Raw genomic sequence first — 18,394 nt, 5'->3', positions numbered from 1 at the left:
ACTTCATGGTGACTAGTCAAAAAGAGACAGAAAGGCTGGGACAAAATATACCCTTCAGGGATACACTGTCAGCTATTTACTCCCTCCTAGAGTTTCTGCCACCTCCCATCAGTGCCATCAGCTGGGGACCAAGCCTTCAACAGGCCTTTGGAGGAGTTTTTTGTTTTTTGTTTTTTAAAGAGAGAGAGAGAGAGAGAGAATTTTAATATTCATTTTTTAATTTTTTCGGTGGACACATCTTTGTATGTGGTGCTGAGGATCAAACCCGGGCCGCATGCATGCCAGGCGAGCGCGCTACCGCTTGAGCCACATCCCCAGCCCTGGAGGAGTTCTTGATCCAAATCAGAGCACCCATGCTCTTTCTCTTATGGTGACTGGCTTCCTAGGGGATGAGGAGAACAGGGTGGTGACTTTTTAGTATTTGGAGCCAAACAGGAGAGACTTTGCCTGCAGAACTGGAGTCAGGAAGAAAAAAAAGAACCCATTTCCATACCAGGCCCTGAGAAGACAGGCGGGTCCCACACTTTATCAGGTTTATGCCAAAGACTTCTAAGAACTGAGAAAGTTTCTTAGAACAATCAGCAGCAGGTTTTTTGTGTTTTTTTTTTTTTTTTTTTTTTTTTGAGGGGGGGTATAGATCTCTGGAGAATAGACGAGCTGTGTGCATCTCTCGGCGGGAGGAGCTCCTACCCAGACAAGGTGGGTTTTAATGCCAAAAAGGTCACCTGCACCTTCATGGGAGAGAGGGCCAGACTCCACACCTGTGGGAGAATGCCCACCACTGAGTCCAGCCGGGGTGCCAGGCTCTGTGAGAGAGTCTAGAGAAACCGGCCAGCCTGACTGTAGGCCTGGGTGCACTCTGCATGGCAGAACTCCTGCAGTGGGCGAGAGTGGGGTGCAGGATCTGGAGGGACCGGAGCAAGCGAGCTAGCCGGAGAAGACTGAGTGGGCTTTGACCTGGACCTGCCTCATATTAGCAGAGAGGGCTTTCCAGGCTGAGGGGCCAACCTGAAAAGGCAAGGAAAAAAAAATGTTCTCAGGCCTCAGTATCTTCATCTGAAAAACGGGGACAGTCGTACCTACCTGCAGGCTTGTGGCAAGGCCAAGGATCATGTGTATTAAGACAGCACAGACTAAGTGCTCAGTTAGTGTTGGGGGACCAGAATGACCCCAGGAGTGCCTGGAGATCCAAGGACACTAGGGTGCACTCAGTGGACGCTCACAAGAAACAGCTGGGCCAGGGGCAGAGAAGGGAGGCAGGGCTGGCATGAGAAAGGCTCTGGGTGGGCTGAGGTCCCTGCGGAACCAAGGGACATCATCAAAGGGCACACTTCCATACTGAGGGATGGAGCTTGCAGCCAGGGGTACACATTCTGGGCCGTGTCTGGACCTTGTCACTGAGTAACTCCAAGGCAGGCTGCAGTCATGAAAGCCATTCTTCCTGGGGACCAGGGAAGCTACCTAGGTGGGCATTTGGCCTGTGGCTATTGATATCCCTGAGCTGGGCAGGACGCTCACTTGCAGTGTCCCTCCTTGAGTGGTAGACCTTGCTGTGCATGCTGAGCTTGAGCCCGGGAGGCCACAGGGGGCCCTGAGAAGACCCCTGGCCTGGGAGTCAGCCACCTTATGCTGACTGTTGATTGACCACTCACTTGGATGAGCCCCCTGTGCCTCATTTTTCTCAGCTGACAGTGAGGAGTTTGGCCCAGGCCGTCACTGAGATCCTGCCCACTCCCATAGCCTGTGACCTCATATAATTGTCTTCCTTCCTCCTCACAGGTGCCCATCTGTAGTGACCAGCCAGAAGCCAAGCGTACCGTCTCAGAGATGGTGCACACCATGGGCTTCATGCCCGTGGACATGGGATCCCTGGCATCAGCCCGGGAGGTAGAGGCCATGCCTCTGCGCCTCCTCCCAGGCTGGAAGGTGCCCACCCTCCTGGCCCTGGGGCTCTTTGTCTGCTTCTACGCCTACAACTTCGTCCGCGACGTGCTGCACCCCTATGTGCAAGACGGCAAGAACAAGTTCTACAAGCTGCCCGTGTCTGTGGTCAACACCACGCTGCCCTGTGTGGCCTACGTGCTCTTGTCCCTGGTCTACCTGCCTGGCGTGCTGGCGGCCGCTCTGCAGCTGCGACGAGGCACCAAATACCGCCGCTTCCCCGACTGGCTGGACCACTGGCTGCAGCACCGCAAGCAGATTGGGCTCCTCAGCTTCTACTGCGCGGCTCTGCACGCCGTCTACAGCTTCTGCCTGCCTCTGCTGCGCTCCTCCCGCTACGAGCTGGTCAACCTGGCTGTCGAGCAGGTATCAGCCCCACACCCTCCCCATCCTGCCCCTTGGCCTGCACTGTCGGTCCAGCACTGTCTATGTACCTGGTGCTGCTGGCCCAGTGGCTGCCTGCAGATCCTGCTCCTTGGGTGGTGCCCACGCCCAGCTGCCCATGACTTTGAGTGTCAGGGTGCATTCAGTGGAAGCTCACAAGAAACATGTCCCTCAGGCATGCTTGAGGGACAGCTGGGAGGCCTGGGAGGCTGGAGCCAGGGGGCAGGTGGTGTGCAGGCCTGGGAGAGAGAAGCCAGATCCCAGGGCCTTGAAGGTCAAGGAAGGGCTTGGCCCTTGGCCCTTGAGAGGAGCAGGGAGCCAGTGAAGGGTCCAGTGACTCAGTCTTGCTGGTGATCTGCCTGATGCTTCACCGCTAGAAGTGGAGGTGGTAGCAGCAGGATGGAGCGGCACAGGGCCAGGAAGGGACCAGAGGCGGATTGGGAAGCAGGAGCGCCACAGAATTGCAGATGGAATGGGCTTGGGGTCGCCGGTTACGGAGCAAGGGTGTCTCGGGGGATTTTGGTCAGAGCACCTGGGAGGATTCAGCTGCCATCAGCTAAGATGCAGAGAGGCCTTCCAGAGTCAGTGTTTCTGGTTTGTGGCTTTTTTTAATTTTGGGGGGCTGGGATTTTTATTCATTTGGAAAAGCCATATGGTGTTCCATTGCCAGCAGCAGCCCTGGGAAGGGGGGGCGCCTTTGGGCCAAGCCAGGTGGAACAGAGGCGGTGTCAGCTGGCAGCCGGACTCCCAGAAACAGGCCCGTGGCGCTCAAGCCCCGCTCTGCCGACTCCAGCTCCTGAACCCCACCTCCAGGCCCCCCACCCCTGGGCCGGCTGGTGCGTCCCTCCCACTCCAGGACTGGTCGCGCGGCAGGGCTGGCCCAGGCGCTGTGAGACGCTTCTCCTCCACCCCTGGTCCAGCCTGGGTGGGCCTGCAGCTCCTGACCCCGCTCTGGATGCCGTGACCCTCCCCAGGCACGCCCAGCACATGGCCTCACAGGATGGGGACCCAGGGGACGGGCAAGTGAGGCTGGCACCTGCCAAGGAACCACAGACCTCAGCCCCTGCTCCTCTTGGGGCTCCTGCTCTCTTGCTGGCAGCTTCTCAGGGGCCCTTGTCTTCCCCACCCACAGACACCTGGCACCATCGCCTCTGTGGGCTCAGTCTCTCCTAAGGGAGAGGAAGAACCCCAGACTTCAGGCAGAGAAGCGCGAGGCCTGCTAGAAATGAGAGGCAAGGAAAAAAAAAAATAATAGTCACGAACCCTTAAAAAAGAGCTTGTTGTGTTCCGGGTACCATTCTAAGAGTGTTACAGACATACCCACTGTGAATTCATTTAATCCCTGGCTTATCTCTGTAAGGCAAGTACTGTACTAACCTTATTTTATAGATGAAGAAAACTCAAGCACAGAGAGGTTAAGTAACTGGACCAAAGTCACAAAGCCAATAAGGAGCAGAGCTAAGATTCAGACTTGGCCATTCTACTCCAGATCAACGCTGTACCCATGGTGCTTTTTCCTGGGAAAACAGCCAAATTAGCAGTAGAGTATATGATCTCAGAACTGGATCATTCATTCCTCTACTCATTCACTGAGCACCTACTCTGCTAGGCCCTGGGGAGGAGCGGGGTACAGAGAAAAGTAAGATTGACCTTAGCAGGTGTCGTGTGCAGGCCTGAAGGCCAGGCCCTGGATTCTTACCCTCCAGTGTCTTGACGTTGAGCAAATCCCAGGTCCTCTTTTGCCCCGTGTTGTGGTGTGTAGATCAAGGTCTCTCCTACTCTAATGTTGATGCTCTTAGATTTTTTTCCCTTTGATACTGGGGATTGAACCCCAGGGGTGTTCTACCACTCAGCTACAGCACCAGTCTTTTTTATTTATTTTTATTTTTTTTATTTTTTTTCTTAAGAGAGGGGGAGAGAGAGAGAGAGAATTTCAATATTTTTATTTTTTAGTTTTCGGCGGATACAACATCTTTGTTGGTATGTGGTGCTGAGGATCGAACCCGGGCAACACGCATGCCAGGCGAGCGCCCTACCGCTTGAGCCACATCCCCAGCCCTCTTTTTTATTTTGTATGTTGAGACAGGGTCTCTCTAAGTGGCCCAGCCTGGCCTTGAACTTGCTGCTTTGGCCATCCGAGTGGCTGGGATTACAGGTGTGAGCCACGGCACCAGCGGGCAGATTCTTTCTTACTCCTAAAGAGCTGTTCCTCTCCATAGGAGGCTCTGTGGGGCTCTTGGGAGGACTGTGCTGCCCAGGACGGGGCAGACCCTGAGAGTGGAAGAACCTGAGCCCTGTGTTTGGGGAACGGGAAGCCTTCTCCTCTGAGTAGCAGGTGTTTCAGGCCTTTCTCTAAATTCCTCTTTTTTTTTTTTTCTCCCTAGTACCACCACCACCCCTTTTTAAAAATTTTGATACAGGGCCTTGACAAGGCTGGCCTTGAACTTGCAATCCCCCTGCCTCTACCTCCTAAATTGGGATTACCGTTGTGACCACAGTGCCCTATGCCTTTCTCTAAATGTTCTACCTGGCCAAGGCGGTCCTTGATGTCATGTTAACCAATTTTGCTTTGATGCCAATACCAGGGCACAGAGGGGCACAGACAAGGTAATTTTCCCCATATTCCAAAGCCATCTAGGGCTGCAGGCTCTGTGGAGGTTGCCAGGCAACCATCACTCTGCAGGATGGGATGGCATCAAAGGCTGGCCATGCAAACTTTGTTCCACAAAGTTCTCAAGGTAGAACTGGACTAAGGGGCTATGTCTGGGGGCGTGGTCAGAGGGCAGCTGTGTCTGGGGGCGTGGTCAGAGGGCAGCTTGTGTCTGGGGGCGTGGTCAGAAGGCTGCTAGGGTTGACATGAAGCAGCCCAGAGCAGGGAGTCGCTTAACCTGGAGGTGCTTAATTAAACCTGTTGAATCCTCCGGGTCCTGTACGTGGGCACCTGACCCTGTTATGCATCCAGTCCCCCAGAGCAGGCCTCCCTGGTGACACGTGCTTCGAGTGTAGCTTCCCCTGCCTGCCATCCGCCTCCTCACCATAGCACCTCACTAGTGCTGCTCTGCACCCAGGGGCCCACTGTGCTCTTTAGGTTAAGGAACACATTAGCCTGGGCGCAAGAAACTCCTTCTGGGTTTCCTGGAAGTCCCTGAGTCTGCAGATTTGGAAGCACAGACCTTTGAGACCATGTTTGTTGACCATATTATGAGCAGCAGCGACTAATATTTGAAGAGTGCTTTCTGATTTGCTTGTGCTGTTCTCTAGAGATACATTTCAAAATCAAAATCAAAAATCAAGATCAGTGTTCAACCCGCCCACTGTTTCCCTAGCCCCCTTGCTCCAAATCTGATCTGCATATGAGTACCAGAGAACAGTCTAAACTTCTCCTCTGGCCACATCACTGCTGCAAGGTGACTCCCCATGTCTTTGGGATAAGGGTAGACGGTTCACAGTGGAGCCACACCCCGTCTCCAGCCTCCTCTACCCCACTTCTGTGATACATCTCATTTGGGTCCTGTATTGTCCTCTAAATGGGCAAAACTCATCTCCCTTGGCCTAGAATACCTGCCCTGGGACACCTTCAGTCTGGCAAACTCCTATTCCTCCTTCAAAACCCTGCCTCTTTTAAGCTCTCCCAGCTTTTCTATCTGCTTCTCCATACCCACCTGCTGTGTTTGGTATACTCTTCTGTTATTTTGTCATTTTTCTAAAACAACAATTCATCAGCCGGCTCTTCCACACCTGGAGGGCCAAGATTCCTAACAGAGTCCCCATGCACATTCACTGAGTGACCCTGAAAATGGCCACAAAGCCAATGCCAGCCATCTCCTAAGAGGAGCATGTAGAGCTCAGACTTGACATGAAGGGTGCTAACCACTGAGCAACACCCCAGCCTTTTTTTTTTTTGTATTTTATTTAGAGACAGAATCTTGCTAAGTTGCTGAGTCTGGCTTTGAACTTTTGATCCTCCCATTCTCAGCCTCCAGAGCCGCTGGGATTACAGGTGTGTGCCACTGTGCCTGGCGAAGTGCTCATTTAATTGCCCAACTGCCACTAAGAATTGAGCCCCAGCCATTTGTTATATCCAGCCTCTCCTACGTACCAGTCACATGCTACTCATTTCACACACACCATCCACTTAGTCCTTGGGTGACAGCCAGAGACACAGTGGTGCTCCTAGCAAGGAAGGCACTGCCCACGGTCTCATGACTGTCCCCAAGACAGAGTTGGCATCTGAGTCCAGATCTATGGAGCTGTGATGCTTCCTTCGACTCCACTGCCCTGGCTGCCCCTTTCCCTCCCTGCTCTTCCTCTGACGTGGCAGGCCATGGGCATCACCCTCTCCCCACCACTGCCCACCACGGGGGCTTGGAGAAGGGACACCGCTGCAGCCTCACTGGGCCTCCTGCCCCTGCATCCTATAGCATCCAATCCACAACCAGAAGAGAAAGAAAATCCCACAACTGAGTCCCTCTCTGGCTGATGACCGCTCTCCTTGGTACCCTCAGAGTGACCATACCCCTCTGTGGTCGCCTCTTCTGACTACCAAGACCTCACACGGAGGACCCAGTTGCAGGTCTATAGTCCTTTGTAGGAGGATTCCTAGGGGAGCAGAGAGCCATCAGGCCTGGGTAGCACTGGGACCTTGGAGGTCACATATGTATTTCACAGGCTGTCAGGTGACCAAGACGCAGGTCCTTGGCCGTCCACTGCTCTCTTGCCCCACCTCTCCCTTGCCAGCATCGCCACAGAATGGAAACATCCAAAGGAAAATAACAAGACATTTTGCAAGCCGGCGTGGTATATGTGTGCAATCCTCCAAACTCTGACTTATGACATTAACTGCTTGGTCTTACCAAGACACAGGAAGGAGTGAGTAATGAAGTGGAGTTGATGAACAAACAGCTTGCCACGTGGAGATGACTTATTTGGGAGCATGGATAATACCGCCAGGAGTGACTCAGTCCCCTTTGGGCACTGCTGTGGAGGGGACCTGTGCCCTTCGTGTGGTCCTAGCTGCAACCTACTAGCTAATACTGCCCTAGCGGTTTCTGACCCATGAGGAAAGCCGTAGTTTCAGACATGATCTCATCCATGTCTCTCAGGTAGAGAAACTGAGGCCCAAGACAGTTTTCCAGAGTCACGACTAGTGGTCAGGACAAGAAGCAGGGTCTCCAGGTCCTTTCATGGCTTAAAGACATGGGGGTGCAGCTCAGTGGTGGAGTGCTTGCCTAGCATGTGCGAAGCCCTGGGTTCCATCCCAACAGCACCGGGTGGGAAAGAAGAAGCAGAAAGCAAGAAAAAGCAATACCTCCAACATGAGCCGTCTCCCCCTAATAGCCTTAAATAACATAGAGCCCATAATTTTTTTTTTCTCGGTTTCTTTAAACTTCCCCTCAATAAGCCTTTCAGCTGTTTTAACTGAGCCCCTGGATTCATTTTTAATATTTTATCTGGTAACTAGGCTTACGTTCTTTTTTCTTCTTTTTTTTTTTTTTTTTTCCTAGCTGAAGTAGTTTCTCAAAAAATAAACCTATGTGAGTCATTCTGTTTTGAGAGGCAGGGACCAGCCTACTGAAGAAGAGTCACATTTTCTGTCACACTTACTGCTGCTGGTTCTGCTGGGAGATAAAAGTAACGAGCATCTCTTGGGGCTTCTCAGAAAACACACCGACTTCCAGGAACTCGGCTACCTGGGCGGGCTGGGAGATGATGATCCCTAATGGAAGGACCTTGACGCAAGGTCTTCCTCTTGAGTGTGCTCTGCCTCTGGCTGTCACCAGGCTCGGAGTGGGCTCATCTGCAGGGGTGGTCCTGGCGGGCAGAGGAGGGGGAATCTTCAGGTTTGCAGAGAGTCTCCCGTGTATGAGTCCCTGGAGCTTAGTAAGGATCGTAGAGCTCTGTGAAAGCAGGTGTTCCTGCTCTCTGCAGCCCAGGGCTCAGCACATAGTAGGTACTTCCCAAGTGGTTGCTAAACGGGTTGGCAAATGGATTTCAGTCTCTGTTGCCTGGCAACAGTGGGACCAAAGCTATATGCCTCAGACAGAAATGAACGAGTAGGTGGGAAGATGGGGACTTGGGGACTTGAGTCAGGAAACGTTGGGGGGGGGGTCATTAACTCTGTGTGTCTGTGTGTCCTGAGGGATGAGCCAGAGGCAGACTGTGGGGACCAGGGAGACCAAGGGTCCAGCAGGAGATGGGCTGGGAGAGGAGGCAGCCTGCAGAGGTGTGAGCCCACCTGGCTGAGGGGATAGTAAAAGAGCCCCTCTTGCTGTCCTGTGATGTGGGGATTGAAAACCCATGTGATATAGTTTTGCTCAAAGTGTATTTCTTGTTGATCTCTCTGGCTGGTTGGCTGCTCTTGGCTGGTTGGCTGCTCCCAGACAGATATGTGTAAGACTCTGGGAACCGCCAGAACTTGGGGAAAGTGACTTGACCTCTACGCTTCCACCTGTAAAATGGGTTAATAATGATCTCCATCTCAGGGCATGATTGTGGGAATGCGTGAGAAGCACTTAGAACACACTCAGGCACTTGGTGGGTGTCAGATGGGGGTAGAGGCGGTAGCAGCGCCTGTTCTTTAGCATGCACTCCCCCACTTCCCAGGGCACCAGCCTTTGCCTCTGTGTTCATGGTTTTCCTTCCATCCATGCCAGGTAGCCAACAAGAGCCACCTCTGGGTGGAGGAGGAAGTCTGGCGAATGGAGATATACGTCTCCCTGGGAGTGCTGGCCCTCGGCACGCTGTCCCTGCTGGCCGTCACCTCTCTGCCATCCATCGCGAACTCGCTCAACTGGAGGGAGTTCAGCTTTGTACAGGTAAAGTAGTGATTTCTCTACCAGGGAGCCTCAGCGGCCCCACCCACCTGTCCCCAGCAAGAACCTTCCTTCCACCCAGTCAGATGCCAGGGCCTTCCTACCCTGGGGATCCTCCTGGCCTCCTGACAATAGGACTGCCAATGACAAGCTCACCTTTAGATATCAGGGGAAGCCAAGAAGAGGAATGCAAAAAAATTTAGAGAACAGCACACAGAATCCCAGATCGAGCATTCTCAGCTTCTGCAGTTCTTGAACTGTCCAAACAAAAATTCTGTGCCCTGTAGTCATGGGACATTTTGCAGGTCTAGATGTGAATCACTGAAGCCAGCCTACCACAACGCCCCCATGCCCCAACCTGGCACTCTGGTTCCTTTTAAGCCTCGGATGCATGCAGGGCAGGAGGGGAGGTGAGCTTTAGGGTCACTGTACATGAGGGATGAGTCACAGCATCTCCAAAGGACACCATTCCTGGGAAAATCCAGAGAAAAGGATGTCTTAGGGTTGGGGTATTGCTCAGTGGTAGCCTGCCTGCCTAGCCACACATACCCCCTGCACCACCAGAAAAAGAAAAAAAGAAGATCTGTCATCCAATAAATTTGAGAAATCCTTACACCTTAGGGGGGGCCTAAGAGACTCATAGCTCTCTTTGGCACATCAAAGATTCCAACAATGTGTACCATACACAACCTGTTAACTAGACTGATGTGACGTTTAGCGCCACCTCTGCCCTGTTTTTCAGGTGACAGCTCTCAAAGCTATCAGCCCCCTTCAGAGCATGCTCTGGGAAATGCTGCCAGAGGCAGAAGGGTTTTTGTACATGGATTGAGCACTTGCTGTATGCGGGACATCACGCTAGGATGAGGCAGGGAGCAGGCAGGCAGAGCCTTGTTCCAATGATAATGGAGACAACTGGGATGAGGAACCCTCCTGACATTCCTTGGGCATCTCCCACCATTCTCTACACAGAGCACGTGGTCAGTGGATTAACCCATCTCCTCCACGGATGGGCGCTGACTAATGCTGGATCCTGCCTTTGTATGGTATCAGGGCAGAGAACAGCAATGTTATCCACCCCCACTGTCAGCAAAAAAAATCTGTTGAGTATCTTCCCTGTGCAGTGAGGACTCAGGGACAGTGACAGTGTGTTGCTTTTATGTAATTGCGATTAATTATTCGTGACTGGGGATCCTTAGAGTACCTTAGAACAAAACGGTTGTGGTTGTTTTGTAAAGCGTTGTCTGTGAATCTCCAGGGCTCTGCTCGTCTCAGAAGTCCTGGAGGAGTGCTCAGGCTGACACATGCTAGCCAAGAGGGCGGAGGGAAGGGAATTTGACTGATCTGCCACTAATCCCCGTGTGTCTCACACTCAAATCTAGGATTTGCCTGTTCCCGCCTAGAGTATCCTGGGTACATGGCTTGTCCACAATTAAAACAGACCACAGGTTGCTCCTCTCACCAGAAAGTGGCTCCCTTAAGCAGCCACAGATTACGTGCCCTGGCTCTGGCTGCCAGAGAAAGCCTCTGGATTTGATTTTGTTAGCAAAAGCTGACTGAGACCCCAGTAGCTGCACCCTGCTTTACATATTGAAGAGTCAAAATAAAAATATGAAAGTCCTTCTGCCACTGCAGGAGCTGGGGATGGGGGTCATATGGGTAGGAAGGCAGGATTTTGTTTGTGGAAACAAAATATCCTCACTCTGTCCACAAAACCCAGCCACTCTGTCTCCCCAAGAGAGCTGATATGCAAGATGCCCTGGAGCCAGGAAGCCTGGCTTCCAGCTCCACCGCCTGTGTTCCCACTCTGAGTAGATCATGTCCACCACCTGAGCCCCTGAGCTAGGACTACAGTCGTGCACCACTATAGTGGCTCCTGACCACCCACTTCTGATTGGAGGTTGCAAGAGAGAGGCCAAGAGGCTTCAACCCTGGGTATCCAAGCAGGTCAAGTCAGACTTGGCCAACTATGGTAGAAATTTTGAGTGGGTTATGCGATCCATCCAGTGGGTTGCTCCCTGCATTTTCTAAATGAAATAGAATAAAACATCTATCCTTATACCATGCAAGCCCTCAATGTTTCACATTGAGGGCTTACATGGTATAAGGATAGATGTTTTCAGCTATATTGACTCAGGAACTACATACATGTTGTTTCCTGTGCAGTGATGTAAAATGCCTTTCTTACTGGCAAGCCACCATTAGAAAGGTTTGACGACACAGAGCACTCCTGGAGAATAGGGATGCCCAAACTTGCCCCTGACCTGTGAACTCATACTGAGGGATGACTTGGAAGTCTGGGTGACCCCTAGGTGCATGTGCTGCAGTGTGTGGCGCCCCCTGGTGGTTGGAACACAGGAGGTGGAAACACAGATCTAGGGTCAGTGCCAAGACCCTCTCCTGCCCTGCACCATCAGACAAGTTTCTCAGACTCTTGGAGATTCTGCTCCCTGGTGTGGTGCCTGAGTTCACTCATGTGGTCACTGGGAATATGTGAGCCCAGTACATGTCAACTAAGGATCCATGCACCCCGTAATAGCTGGATGATTTTTTGGAGGGTTACTGGAATTTGAACCCAGGGACACTCTACCACTGGGCTACACCCCCAGCTCTTTTTATTTTTTATTTTGAGGCAGAGTTGCTAAGTTGCCTAGACTGACCTTCAATTTGTGATCTTCCTGCCTCAGTTTCCTGAGTCACTAGGATTATAGGCATGCACCGCCATGCGTGGCTGGCTGAATGAATGATTTTTTTTTTTTTTTTTTAGCGAAGTTTCAAACCAAATCTTGTCAAGTTAGTGTGGCCAGTGAGGCGCTACCCAGATTATATTTCCTCCTCTCCCATGCACCTTCACACAGCCGCCAGGGCTTCGAAACCACCTGTGGTCTCAATGAGCTGACCCCTGGGTCTATAATATTGTGTTTATCTAAAAGCCATTGGGATAGTGCAACTCATATTTTCATTTGTCCTTTTGTTTCCAAGGCTGTTTTCAAAGTTTTAATTTTGGGCTGTATTTCTTTGGGCGGTTTCATTATTTTGGTGTGGGTTTCGGCTGCATTAAAGGATTCTAATTCAGTCAGCTAAACATCGTTAGATTGCAAAATTCCCAGGTTGGAGCAGCTCACCTGCATAGAAAAACTAGGGTTCAGCTCTTAGCACCTCAGTTCTGCCCCAGAGTTTGAGGAGCTTCCTGTGACCTTGTTCACTCCAGCCACTTGCCTGAAATAATGACAGAGAACAGCCTGACCCCCGCTTGATGAGCGATTGTCCAGAGCCCCTTCATGCTGCAGTAATTGAGCACCAGCAGGAGCCACCGAGGACCTGGCTGTTTCTTTTTTACTAACAAGCTTCCACAAAATAAAAATGGCCCTGGCTTGGGGGGTTATTAATTGCCCTGTGACAATCCCTCCCCTTTGTTGGGTTTCCTTTGGCCATTCTGGGATTATTAAATTGCTCCCAAGGAGAGAAAGTTTTAGGGACAGAAACTCGCTGGAATCATCTGGGCTTTCCACCAGGATTGGGAAGTCAAGAGGCCCTTCGTTATTGGCTGACCTTTGGCTCTTGTCCCTTGCTATGAACTCTTTGCCCGAGGCTAGTGCTTCCTGGCACCTGCATCCTGGGACTTGGGATGACACACCATGAGAATGTATGAACAGGAGGAGCTGGCTGCCTCTGGTGGGCCTGGGGGCTGCTGTCCCAATGCAAGACTTCATCCCTCCCTCTCCAGATTAGAGTTTGGGGATGGTGGCCCATATGTGTCAGGCTCTGGAGTATAGGGTATGTCACCCAAGGGAGATGCTAATGCTAGGCCTGGGCAGCTTCTTGTTGCTGCCCCATCTAGAGGAAAGCACAACACAGCACACAGGCGCTGAAAGGCCCTCAGGGGGGTCTTTGTCTAAGGAACAGATAGGTCTAAGTCCTCCCTGTCAGACTTTCTGGGCACAGGGACCCATGTGGACTTTTCAACCTCAAGTGAGAAAGATGTGGGTGATGTGAGTTTCCAGAATTAGTGCTTTAGTCCTGGCTGCACATTAGCATCATCTGCTGAACTCTGAAAAACAACAGATGCCTGAGCCTTGCCCCAAACCAATTTAATCTAAATTCCCTGGGGGGGGGGGGGCGGAGCTCAGGCACTAATATTCCCCCAACCTCACCCCCAAATCTCTAGGTGATTTTAATGTGCAGCGGAAGTTTGAAACCAGTTTCAGACTGGTCAGCTCAGGGATAAAAGACACTTTCCAGCCATCTCTGCAACTTTGGTGCCTCCACAGAAAGCAGGGGCAGGCAGGACCTCCCGTTGGAACTGGGTCAGTGTCTGTGGGAACTAGCACCTGGGAAGAATCTGCATCTTCCCTGTGTGGTGCAGGGAATGCTGGCATGCAAAAGAGGCCAAAGTTATAGGAATCAGCCCTTCCTGAGCATGTGTTGCACCTGGCAGTGACCCACAAAAGCCCATCTGTGGCTCAAGGGGTGGAGCCCTGATATAAGAAGGCCATTTCCAATTGGAGCTGGAATGGTCTTGCCTCCCTGTGGTAAGACCATTTTGGTGTGGGTTTCGGCTGCATTAAAGGATTCCAACTCAGTCAGCTAAGCATCATTACATTACAAAATTCCCAAATTGGAGCAGCTCACCTGCATAGAAAAACTAGGGTTCAGCTCTTAGCAGGCCAAGGGAAAGGTTAGGGGGTTCCACCTGGGGTGCTCATAACTCAGCATGGCAGGAGGTGAAAGACCAGCCTGCACTGAGTGCATCTGTCTGGTATTTAAGGCTTTCTGTATAGTGCCAGCTCACCTTCAGACTACAGGTCCCTGGAACCCCCTTAACTATTGGTGCAATATCCACATACCATCTATAAATTATTTACTTTGTGTTTCTCTTTAAGCCAACTCAAAATCAATTTCATTTTTTTTTTTTTAATCCAGCCTTAACTTAAGCCAACTAGTTGTGAAATTATGATTTCGGTATGCTGGCGGACACTTGTTACTCTTCATTAAAATATACACAAAACTACTAAAGTGTTTTTCAGTTCCTTTGAACATAATTCCATCTAAAATTGTCTGGCAGCGGTCAGAAGCACAGATCACAGTTGGGGGGGGGGCAGGGGAAGCATTGTTATCTTATTGAATCTGCATTAATCAACCCTTATATCCCTTCAACACAGAAGTCTTATTTTTCTGCTAGTGACACGTCAGAGAGTTTAGATGGCGCCTGTGCTGAGTGGTTGGGCTGGGACTGGAAACCACAGCCTTGAGTTCTACAGCCCCTTCCCGGGGACCAGGCTGGCAGGAGCGCCGGGTCCTCTGCAGGCGCTCATTCCTGCCTTTTGCTCCCGCAGTCCACGCTGGGCTTCGTGGCCCTGGTGCTGACCACAATGCACACACTCACCTACGGCTGGACCCGCGCCTTCGAGGAGAACCGCTACAAGTTCTACCTGCCGCCCACCTTCACGCTCACGCTGCTGGTCCCCTGCGTCATCATCCTGGCCAAAGTCCTCTTCCTCCTCCCCTGTTTCAGCCGCAGACTTGCCAAGATCCGCAGGGGCTGGGAGAAGGATGGCGCCATCAAGTTTGTGCTACCCACAGACCACATCCTGGTGGAGAAGACGAGCCACGTGTGAGGTGCCTGCTTCAGCTCCGGAGGTCCGGGCGGGTCGGCCGCCCGAGCCCTGTTCGGGTTTTCTTTTCTGGATGGAGCAATGTGGAGTGTCCACGCACAAAGCGGTGGTTTGAGGTTGGAATTCCTGGGACGCAACGGTGCGCAGTGATATTCAGAATGACGCACGTGTGCGCGTCATAGATGTACGTGTATTTTACATATATAACAGGACTTCCCATGATATTTACTTAGCTTAAAAAAAAAAAAAAATGGGTCCCTGAGATTTCAACTTGTAGCTAAAAGCAAGTGCCAGATGTTAAATTGTGACCTTTGCGGAGATATATCCACTTTTTGTACAGAAGAGGCTTTGGCCTTGGTGAGTACCGGCCTTTATCCTCCACCCTAGTCCCCCTTCAGCTCTCCCAAGGCTCATGCGGAGCTGAGACTCATAAGTGGCAGGGAGACAACAGCTCTACCTGCAACCTGACGGGCACCTGGAGATGAGGAGATGTCAGTGGGCAGGGGTTGTGGTCCCTTCTCTTCTCCCCTGGGCAGTGGTGGGAAGGGTGGGAGCCAAATGAAGGTCCACCCATTTGGCGGTGGGGTGGGGGTTACTTTGGGGCTGAAGCTGCTGCACCTGGTTCTCACTGAGCCAGGGAGATTTTTTTTCCCCCTTGAAAGTCGGGAGTCACCACGGAGCCTGCAAATGGATCCTCCTCTGAGGGTGTGAAGGCACCTCTTTGTGGAGCCACTAATGAACTGTCTTCCGTGCAAGTGTAATTGCTTTCTCTCCATTAAGTAGGTGGTGACCGTTCTTTAAACCACTGTGCCTTCTCACCTTTTCATTGTTACTCTGAATGTCTCCCTGGAAGGCTTAGAGTAGACCCTTTACAGATCGGTCCAGTAGGAGGGGGACACACACCTGCTCACTGAGTATCATGGCTGAGCCTCTTCTTGGACCTGCCTTCAAGGCTGAAGGACTGTCTTCATTAAGTTGGCTCTGTGGAAAAACAACGGGGTGCCTTCAAATGTCCTCCGTTGATGCAAGGCAGAGAAACTGCCCTCCTTCCCAGCACCCTGAAAATCACAGTGGCTTGTGGTTCCCCCTCCTGGGGTACAGTAGTCTCCTCTTATCCACGGTTTCATGGTCCTCATTTTCAGTTCTCCAAGGTTAACTGCAGTCTGAAAATATGAATACTTGTCTTGACTTTTAATAGAGAGACCACACATTTTGTTACAGTATGTTGTTATAATTATTCTGTTTTTATTTCTGTCCATCTCTTCCTGTGCCTAATTTATTAATTAAACCTTATCACAGGAATGTATGCATATGAAAGAATGTACATATAGAGTTCATACCATCCGAGGTTTCAGGCATCCACTGGGGGTTGGGGTGTCCTGTGAGTATCCCCGAGGATAAGAGGGGACTACTGTATTATGGTTCAGAACAGTTAGGAGGGACTTTTCCATTAAAGTTACCACCCTAAAACACTGCTGCCCCAAAGCACAAGAGGCCAGACCACAGCCAGGGTCACAGGACATCTGTCCCCCAGTCCCATGCCACCCATCACTGATTCAGACTAAAACTGGTTTACTCTCTGTTGATAAACAGCTATTTTCTGTTGAGTCTCCCCTACGGCCCTGCCTCCCCCGGTTAGAATGATCAGCCGCCAAAAAGTCATCTCTGAACCCAAAGATCACAGAGGGCTCCTGGACCAGGAGGCATGTTTTGATGAAGCCAAGAGAGTAGGGCCTTCAGAGGCCAACAGAGTGCGTGAGATGCCCCTGCCAGCCCCCAGAGGCTTCACGTACTAATGTCTACAGACTGCATTAGGGTCCTTAAGTGATAAAGAATAAAAACTCAGTGTAGGAGCCTCTCATTAGGCCTGTGGCTGCTGGAGGAGGGCTGTGTATGTGTGTGTGTGTGTGGGGGGGGGGTCTGTTTTTTAAGGTGCTTCCCCAGGCTGGAGGCAGAAGCGTGTCACATAAATCGGTCCTGATAGAATGCCAGAAACGGCCTATGAGAGGTTCACCTGAAGGCGGATGAGCAGAGCAGAGATTAGCATTTGCTTGGCACAGGGAGGGCCCGTGGTCTCCCTGCTAATGAGAAATAGGGAAAACACTGGCACATGAACCTCCCACGATCCCAGCCCCAGTGGGTGTCAGCCGTTCCTTCTCCATCGCTCCCCAGCTGGGGGTGCTTCCTTACACCAAAGAGGATGACACCAAACAAAGTCCTTCCTTCCTTCTCCACCCGCCTCCTGCCAAAGCTGTTCAGGTCAGAAATGGTCCCAAGGTGGGTGACAGGAGGAAATAGGCGTCGTTGTCATCTGCCACCAGACAATCAGCTCGTGAAGGGGCCCTGGGTTTTGGCCCTGACCCGTGTCTACTGCTGTTCCTCCCTACCTCACTAGGCAGCTGGCAACAGCATCCCCAAGAGAGCGGGTCACTCCCTGCAGCCTGGGAAAGTCTATGTGCCTCGGTACAAAAGTGCCTCCACCCACGTGCTCTGGAAATCCTAAATGCTATGGTCCGAGGTGGATGTTTAATATCTATGCCATTCAGCCTCTGTGTTTTGTTTTTACTGTATGGAGCTTGTCTTAAACAACAGAAATAAATACCTAACCTTCCAAGAATTTCAGGCTTTGCTTTCTGGTGTGTGGACCGTGTGTGAGCTGGTCTAGTCATGGACTTGACCAGCCTTCTGAATGGAGCTGGCTATCAGTCAGGCAGTGCCCAAGGGCTGGGGCTATGGGGTGAACACAGAATGTTAGAGCCAGCCATTGAGGAAGGGCAGACAGAGAGACCCACAGGGATGGACCCGTGGGAAACAGATTAAGATCCAGGTGACAAAGTCTGAGTTAGGCCAGCTGGACAGCAAAAGGAGGGTTCTGGGAGTGGTTTGAAGGCCCAGGCCCTGAATGCAGGTTAGAACAGTGGTGCTTCTTACATGATAACATGCCTGTAAGTCACTTGAGAATTTGGTTCAAATGCAACTTCTCATGCCTGGTGTGGGGTGAGTCCTGAGATTGCGCCTAGCTGATAAGCTCCCTGGTGACACAGGTGGTGTCAATCCTTGTACACTCTGGGGAAGAAGAGCTTGGTTGGCTTCCTTTGCTTCTACTATCTACAGCACATACATCTCTCTGCACCGTTAACCTGCCCCGTGATCCTGCGGGCCCTGGCCTCCTGTGCCTGTGCACACCGCTATCCTGTTCCCACAAAGGCAGAGGGAGAAAACACCCCATCCCTGGAGCCACCATCTTGCACTTTTGAACCACATGCACTACATCCCCTGGGTGCCCTGGGCCCATCAGAACAGAGGTCCTCTCTTTAGAGACCACCCACTTGTCACTCAGGCCTTTCTGTGGAAGTCACTAGATAGTCTCATTGTAGACAGAGGAAAAGAAGAAACCCACAGGCAGAAGCCTGTCTTATATCTAAAACCCATTTCCAACAACAACCAAAAACTGGTTTCTCCATCTTGAGTCCATGGTATGTGCTATCTACAGAAAGAGCCTTGTCCGGAGAATAACTTCCCTTAAAAAATGTTCAAGGTGAAAGCAATCTCATGCTTGGGGCTTTGCTCTTCTACTCTCTGTCCCCCCCCCACCCTTAATGCTGGGAGAGTGATGTTGGCTAAGAAGTAGTAAAATCTGTGGGA

The 18,394-nt window shown here is 51.5% G+C and overlaps 1 protein-coding gene across 1 annotated transcript in view; it reads left to right on the top strand.

Moving 5' to 3' along the window:
• Positions 1 to 17,366, top strand: part of Steap3 (STEAP3 metalloreductase) — a 37,514-nt gene extending 20,148 nt beyond the window's left edge. The window contains 4 exon segments of the mRNA XM_076866313.2: positions 1,780 to 2,307; positions 8,979 to 9,140; positions 14,471 to 14,719; positions 14,721 to 17,366. Coding sequence (XP_076722428.2) covers positions 1,780 to 2,307; positions 8,979 to 9,140; positions 14,471 to 14,719; positions 14,721 to 14,864 — 1,083 coding nt within the window. The 3' untranslated portion in view covers positions 14,865 to 17,366.
• Positions 17,367 to 18,394: the final 1,028 nt, after the last annotated feature.

This window comes from Callospermophilus lateralis, chromosome 9, assembly GCF_048772815.1.
Source record: "Callospermophilus lateralis isolate mCalLat2 chromosome 9, mCalLat2.hap1, whole genome shotgun sequence".
In the NCBI taxonomy this organism is placed as follows: Eukaryota; Metazoa; Chordata; class Mammalia; order Rodentia; family Sciuridae; genus Callospermophilus; species Callospermophilus lateralis.
Note: the sequence above shows the minus strand (reverse complement) of the source record. Positions and strands in the feature narration are given on the sequence as shown.